We start from the raw sequence: 8,210 nt of genomic DNA on the forward strand, positions 1-8,210 counted from the left end.
AACCCATATGTTTTATCTGAAAACTGGACCCATACTAATCAATTAATTATTGTTTCTATGTTCTTTTAGTTGTTTATAGACACTTGGGGGAGGCGTAGGATACCTCTTTTTTTGAACGGAGGGAATTGTACCTGTTTTCTCTCCTCCTCCTAACTTGGAAAGTCTCTAATTTTTCATCCAATTAGAAATTAGATTACCTAATATTGTATTGTTTCTTTTTAATTAATTGGCCATATTTGATTGATTGTTTGTTAAGCACCTGCTATGTTCTAGGCATTGTACTAAGCCCTAAACATCCAGAATATAATAAAATTTCTTTACTATCAATGCTAAGATTTGTGTGTGTATTGGGGGGGGGGAGTACTATTTATCCTGAACTTGGTGATTTGAACCAGCAAAAAAGACGATGTTTTGCTTAGGTTCAAGACAGTATAGATAAGTACATTACAGGTACATAGCATAGTTAAAGTTTAGCCTAGTCTATCTTTGGAGATATTTGACTTAGAGTGTTCCTCAGTTCTTTCTAGAGCAGTAGACAGGACAAGACAACTGGGGCTTTGTACCAGGGCACCAATATTTACAATGCACTGGCATGTGATCGCATCTACATTCCTTCATAACATGGAAACAACTGAACTTAACGTATAATTAGAAATAATTATTAGTTAAATTGTAAAGCCACCAGGTGGTACAACTTTTCTCTGTGATCACCATATCATAGGTTATTCTCTTCCTTTTTCACCTCTGTCCCACTTCTCCTGACCTGGGGGCCCTTGAGGTATCTTACAGTAGCAAGTAGCTTCACCTCCTTCCTTCCCCCCCAGATCACAGCCTTGTCATGGTGAAGGGGCTTGTGAAATAGCCTTGAGGTATCTGAGGGTATGTTTTGCTTTTGGGTCTTGCAGCCTGGGCATTCTCTTTTGCTTAGAGTCTGCTTAGAGAATGCCTAGGCTGCAAGACCTCAAAGTATTGATATTGCTTCATTGTCTATGGTACCTTTAATTATGACTCTTAAAATATGATGTTTAGGTTCCTTTTGTGGTCATGGCATTCAGACAGGCTGCTAATTCTTAAATTATTTCTCCTTGATCTGTTTTCCATGTCATTTTTGCAATTAGGTATCTCACATTTTATTTTTTTTTCAGCCTTTTGACTTTGTTTTTAATATTTTCTTGTCTCATGGAGCCATTGGATTTTATTTAGTCCATTCTAATTTTCAGGTAGTTTGTTGCTTGGACAAGATTTTGAATCTCCTGTGTCATGTTCATTCCTTTTTCATTTCTTCATTCCAAAGCTCTCATTTTTCCCCCAATTTTTTCCTCTAGTATTATCATTTGGAGGCAGCTATGTGGTATAGTGGATAGAGTAATAGGACTGGAATCAGGAAGACTCATTTTCCTGAGTTCAAATTTGGTCTCAGACACTTATTAACTGTGTGATACTGGACAAATCACTTAACCCTGTTTGGCTTAGTTTTTTTATCTTTAAAAAGAACTGGAGAAGGAAATGGCAAACCATTCCAGTATCTTTGCCAAGAAAACCCCAAATGGGGTCAGAAAGAGATGGACATGACTAAAAACATCTGAACAACAAAACTAATTGTTCATTGATGAAACATGTTTAAAAACTTCAAACTCTTGTTTTATCTATTCCAGGAATTCTATTTTAATTTGTACCCAAGGTGAAGCTTTCTTGTAGATGATTTGGGCTTGTTCTTTTATTTTCTCTTTGTGTCTTGAGTTTCCCCACCATCAAAATAACTTTATAGGATGAGATTCTTTTATTTTTGTTCATTCTTCCAGCCTAGGTCCTGATGGCCTTTATATCTTTAAGGAAGCTCTTAGCAGGTCCTGGTTGCTACTTTCTTTGAAAATTGAGTTTTGTATTATTCCAGGATCTCAGGGATGGGTTAGGGACCTGAAAACTTCCAGTGTTCAGAAAGTAGTCTGATCCAGGATATAGTCTCATTTGCTTTCCCCTTTGTCAGAAATCTGCAACGTCCTGACCTAGAAATGGATAAGAGAAATGGTAGAATATGGCTAGACTTAGGTCTTTATCAACCAGCTGGAAAGCTCCATTGGTTTAGACTGACACAACTGTAGGCTCTCCTTTGGTCTGGGATTTATATCCTGGTTATTCCTCTGCAGGCTGGACTAGCTGCTGGAACTGAGACCCAACTCTATTCCTAGGGTGTGAGACACATATCTGCTGCTTTGCTTCTGAACATCTTCCTTTCTACCCAAGGCCTTTCTACCAGGGAAAGTCACACCCAAGTGCAGGTACTCTTCTCAGTCTGCCCTGGATCTTTGACCAAGAACTGGGTAGTGGGCATCAAAAGTGCTAGTCTGTCTCTATCAAGTTTCCCTGGTATTGGTTTTGGGGTACCTGGCTATAGATCTGGGACCTCCTCTTGCTGTAGCCCATATTCTCTCCCTAGGTCAACATATACTATATTCTTGGCCTTGCCCTATAATTGAGACATTATAAGAATATACAATAAATATTACATGCTTATATAAATACACACACACACATATATATGTACCTCTCTATATACATATATAGATAGACAACACAATATATGCATGTATTCCCCACAACTAATCATAAGGGGAATAATCATTTCCTTCCAGGGGGCCACACAGTAAGTGATAGAGGTAAAAAAGTGGGTCAAATGTAATTACAGAATGAAAATCAAGATTTTCAGAATTTCCACCTTTTGGCTGCATTTCTGAGTGCCTGTTTCACATCCTTATTCCTCAGGCTATAGATGACAGGGTTAAGCATAGGGTTTACTACTGTACAGAACACAGAAACCAGCTTGGACTGCTCCTTGGACGACTTGGGGGTCATGTAAGAAATTATTGCTGTTCCATAAAAAAGGATGACCACAAGGAGGTGAGAACTACAGGTGGAGAATGCTTTGAGTCTCCCTGATGTTGTCTTTATCCTGACCACAGTCACTATGATAGAGCCATAGGAGACAAGAATCAGGGACACAGGTACAAGAAGCATCACCACTCCCATGAGGAAAATGGCTGTCTCTGCTTTGTGGCTGTCTGCAGATGCCAAGGCCAGGAGAGCAGGGGCCTCACAAAAGAAATGAGCTATCCCATTATTTCCTTGGTAGGGGAGGCATAGTGTGAATGCAGTGTCTACCAAGGATGTTACAGTGCCACTGGTCCAGCACCCCAAGGCCAACTGGACACATACCCTCCCTGTCATAATGAGAGGGTAGTGCATGGGGTCACAGACTGTCAAATACAGGTCATGTGACATTGCAGCTAACAAGGCACATTGTGTAGCTCCAAAAATAAGGGAGAGGAAAAGCTGAGCAGCACAGCCCATGAAAGAAATTACATTCTTTTTTGTCAGCATGTGGACTAGGGCTTGGGGAACAATGTTGGTAGAAAGACCAATGTCAGCCAGAGATAAGTAGCAAAGGAAAAAGTACATGGGTGTATGAAGCTGTGAGTCAGTTAGAACCAGGTAGATGAGGAATAAGCTTCCAAGCACAGTGCCTAAGTAGATTCCAAGGAACAATAGAAAGAGCAGCAACTTAGTCTGAAGGTCATCAGAAAATCCCAGGAAGAGGAATTCTGTCACCCAGGTCCGGTTGGTCTGGCTCATGTTTGGTCTTCCTGGTTCTTTAGAAAGGAAGCAACAGATAATTTGACAGGGGGATATAACCTCTAGATTAATTATAGAGTCTTAGTATTAGAAGGGACCTAGGATGTCACCCTCTCCACCATCACCAACTATCCCATAACATTTCCAATGAACATTTCTAGTTATGAGTGATATGTTGACACAGGAGGAAAACATTTCATTGTTGGACAACTACACAAGTGTTAGAAAATATTCCCTTACATATTGAGCTGATATATGGAGTGGCATCATGGTATAGTAGAGAGAAAGTAGCATTGCTGGTGTCTGAGTCTTAATGGTAGGCATAAATCTGCTGTCAGATAGTCACAAAATGCCAGGGAGGAGAGAAATGGAGTAGGGAAAGATCCTTGGAGTAGCAATGTTGGAAGATCACGGTAACCTGTGTCTTCAGATTCCTTTTCCTTAATTTGTGTCTATGTGTTTAACTGTCCTACTATTCTATGGAATGAAATAAATATAGGGTTTCTTATATGTGTCCCATTGGGTACCCTAGAAATATCTCTGAAAACAGCAGTACAAAAAAGCCTGAAGCTTGGGATAGACCCTCACCCTCATCCCACGCTGGTAACAGAGCTCAACTTTAACATATAGTTCAAAACAAAGAACTAGGCTGGAAAAATGAGCAAAGAAAGAAAAAAAAAGAACATGACCATAAAAAGCTACTATGGTGACAGGGAAAATAAAGACACAATCTCAGAAGAAAACAGTGAAGTCAAAACAGTTACAAACAAAGCCTCAAAGAAAAATGTGAATTGAACACAAGCTCAACAAGAATTCCTAGATCAACTAAAAACATGAGTTTCAAACTCAAATAAGAGTGATAGAGGAAAAATCAGGCAAAGAAATGAGAGAAAAGGAAGAAAATTATGAAAAGACAATAGCTTAGTAAAAGAGGAACAAAAAATACTGAAGAAAATAACACCTTAAAAAACAAAATTAACCACATAGAAAAAGAAAATAAAAATTTCACTGGTTAAAAACAAGTTTTTAAAAAGTAGAATTGGCCAAATAGAAAGGGAGGTACATGAACTCACTGAAGAAAATAATGATATTTATAACTCCTAAGAACTTTATTATTATTAGAGCAATTAGGAAGACTGCGTAGACAGAGAGCATAGAAATGAGTAGATTATGTTGGGATAATGTGAAATAAATGAACATTTTTGGAAAGAGGGATGCTATGGGGGAAGGAAGAAGGGAAAGGAAGAATTGGGAAAATTATCTCATATAAGAAACATGCAAGGAAGAGCTTTTACAGTAGATAAGAAATGGTGGGAGAGTTAAAACGTCATTCTCATCTAAATTGGTTCAAAGAGGGAAAGTGTATACACACACACAGACACACATACACATATATTTTGCTTAATTATATGCCAGTAATACTGGCCTGGAGTCAGGAAGACTCATCTTCCTGAATGCAAATCTGGCCACAGCACTTAACAAGCTGTGTGACTCAGGGCAAGTCCCTTACCCCTGTTCTTTTGTAAAATCAGCTGGAGAAGGAAACAGTGAACCACTTTGCCAAAAACAACAACAACAACAACAAAAACCCAAATAGGGTCATGAAGAGTTGGACATGACTGAAAAACAACTGAATAGCAACAAAACCTCCTGACAACCTAAATGAAATCAATTTCATTTACAAATTTCAAATCCATTATATTTACAAAAATACAAATTGCCCTCCTAAATGTTTCTTACTTGATTTTGTTATTATAAGTGTTATCTGTTTTGTGGACTTATTTTACATTTTGTTACTTTAACTAAAGTTATTGTCTCTTTAAATTTCTTTACTGATCTCTGGACTTTTTTTCAATCTTCAGAATTAGCCATAGTTTTGTCTTCTCTTTGCCAGTGGTTACGCTTTTAGTATTTGTCTATTTTCTTGTTGCTATTGGTAGCATTTCTACATCTATGTCAAATATCAGAAAAGAAAGCAACATCCTATTTTCCCTTAATATTTATATCAGAAATTTCTAGTGATTTCCTATTGCAAATAGTGCTAACTTTTCCTTTTAGAGAGATATTTATATTAATGAATATCTTTCTATGCGTATGCTTTCTAGTGTTTTTTAAAGAATAAATGAATGTTATTCTTTGTTAAAGAGATTTTCTTCAACTATTGATGTAATCATATGGTTTTGTGTTTTTGTCTTTCTCTCTTAATACCTCTAGATACAAAGTATTTTAGGCTACGAGCATCTCTGGCTGTTCTGTGGTCACCCTGGGAGGCTATCATCTTGTTTGGTTACACTAGTGCCGGCTTTTCTGGTGGCCCCTTTTCCTATTGCCTATGGGCTTCTCTTTGACTTTTTGTGTAGGTCTGGAGTGAAAAGAAGTGACTTTCTGTAGTTTCTAATTTAATTTCTTGATAATTTTTTTGACCTGATGAAATTTTTTCCTATTTTTGGAGTAGATATTTTGGAGGGGGATTTCTGGCCTCTGTTCAAGCAGCTATCATATTCAGAAGTCCTCCATAAATTATTTAATTTGTTAATTTTTCTTTATTTATCGCCCTCTTTAATTTTTCTCTTTTCCTGCCAAACTAAGCATGTAGGTCAACATTTTTTCTTCCCTTCTGCCCTCCGACTTTTACTTTTAAGTAGTATTCTTTTCAAGAATGTGTCCTTTTCAAGAAGTTTTATTTGCCTTGCCCTTATCATTTCTGTGCTTCTCTAGTCTACTTTGACTTTGCTATTCTTGTTCTTGGCTTATATCCTTATGTATCCCATGTCCCTCATGTGTCTTTTTAAAACTTCTGAAATATCACGTTTGAACTTCTCTTTTTTTCTTTTTCTTTTCCTTTTTTTTTTGGCTAGGCAATGGGGTTAAGTGACTTGCCCAAGGTCACCCAGCTAATAAGTGTTATGTGTCTGAGGTCAGATTTGAATGCAGGTCCTTCTGAATCCAGGACCGGTGCTCTATCCACTGAACTTCTCTTTCTATGTTATTTCCCTCTTACTGCCTTTGTAGATTTTATCCTATTTAAACTTTTTTCTTCTATACTTTGTTCTCAGTAATATGAATTCATGTATGAGGTTATGATCAATAAAAAACAGTGTTTAGGATATCTGGTTGCACATCCTATTATTCCCATGATCCGTTCTTTATTCTTTAGGCAATAGTGTCTTATATATGATCTATTCTCCCTCCTAACCTCACCATGTTAGGTGCTGGCTCACTCATACTCTCACATGGCCTGGAATGGTGTCTCAGGATTTGCAACTATATCTCAGAGAAGGTACTTTACAAATGTGTAAATAAATTCCCTCCTCTTCCATCTCCTGCAAATATGTATTACAAAACTCCATTCTCTTATGGCAGACACAAAACTTGGCCATGTCAGTGTTCTTTAATTACTTTTTCTTTCCTTTTCTGTTTTGCAACCAGTTCCCCTGCCTTTTTTAGTCCCTTCCCTCCATTGCTTTTATTTCATTCTCCCAATATCATTTGCTCTTGTGGAGAAATATGAATGATTATGCCTTTATTATTCATCTATGGAATTGGTATGAGTGCAGTACATATTCTCCTCTATTCTTTTCTATTTCTGGCTCCACCAACATTTCTTCCTACTCTGTTATTCCTTGCTATGATAGATACAGATATATTTATTTGGGATGTTGGAATTTAATCCATGGAGTATTATTTCAATTCTTCCACCTTTGCTTTTTTTTTTTTCTGAATCTTTAATTTTCCCTAAATCTTTAAGTTCTTTTTGTCCCTTGATGACGTCTTTTTGTTCTTTCTTTTACTACCATAGATCAATTATTCTTTAAAAAAAAAACCAAGAATCTATAAATATGAGAGAATTGATTTCATCACTTTGTCTTTTCTTTGCAATTGTACTTACTTACTCTTTGTGTATTTCTGGTGTTTCAGGCTATTTGAAGGTTGAATGATTGGCTCACCTTGTGTTTTTTTTCCTCTGCATAAATGCTAGCATGCCTCACTTTTTGTTGAATGTCTATCTTAAAAAAAAAAAAATTGAGCTCAGGTTTGCAAGAAATGTTATTTTAGGCTGAGCCACACAGCTGCTACTTGCTTCTGAATATCCTTCTTTCTTCTCAGGGCCTCCTTAATAAGGAAAGCCATCTTCAGGAGTAGGTCCCCTTCTTAGTCCACCCTGGGTCTGTGACTCAGACTCAGGTAATGGGAAGCAAGGTTACTACTTGGCACAGTGTGCCCATTGTGGTGTCCCGGAAATGGTCTGAGGGAACCCTAGAATGGGTATGGACTTGCCTTTTTCCTGGTCCATAGATTTCCCTATGTCTGTACATGTTGTGCTTCTGGACCTACCCTGCCCCCAGTGTAAGTGAACTGCTCTGTCTTCCCGCACTGAACAGTGTTGGATAAATGACTCCCCGTGACTTCCTCCCCTGGATTTACCCATCAGGATTCATTCAGGTCCATTTTCTAGTTTTGTTTGGGGAAGTTTTGTGGAAGTTTGACTGTGGTTCTTTCTACTTCACCATGTTGGTTCTGCCTGAGTTTTATTTCTATTAATTCTAGTTTAAGATCAGGTTAGAGAGACAAGGTCTCCT

The 8,210-nt window shown here is 37.6% G+C and overlaps 1 protein-coding gene across 1 annotated transcript; it reads right to left on the reverse strand.

The window, feature by feature from the left end:
• Positions 1-2,703: 2,703 nt before the first annotated feature.
• Positions 2,704-3,630, reverse strand: LOC114054502 (olfactory receptor 2D2-like). Its single transcript, XM_027877699.1, has one exon. It carries the CDS (start codon positions 3,628-3,630, stop codon positions 2,704-2,706), a length of 927 nt encoding a protein of 308 aa, XP_027733500.1.
• Positions 3,631-8,210: the final 4,580 nt, after the last annotated feature.

Source organism: Vombatus ursinus, unplaced genomic scaffold, assembly GCF_900497805.2.
Source record: "Vombatus ursinus unplaced genomic scaffold, bare-nosed wombat genome assembly UNPS02014813.1, whole genome shotgun sequence".
Lineage (NCBI taxonomy): Eukaryota > Metazoa > Chordata > Mammalia > Diprotodontia > Vombatidae > Vombatus > Vombatus ursinus.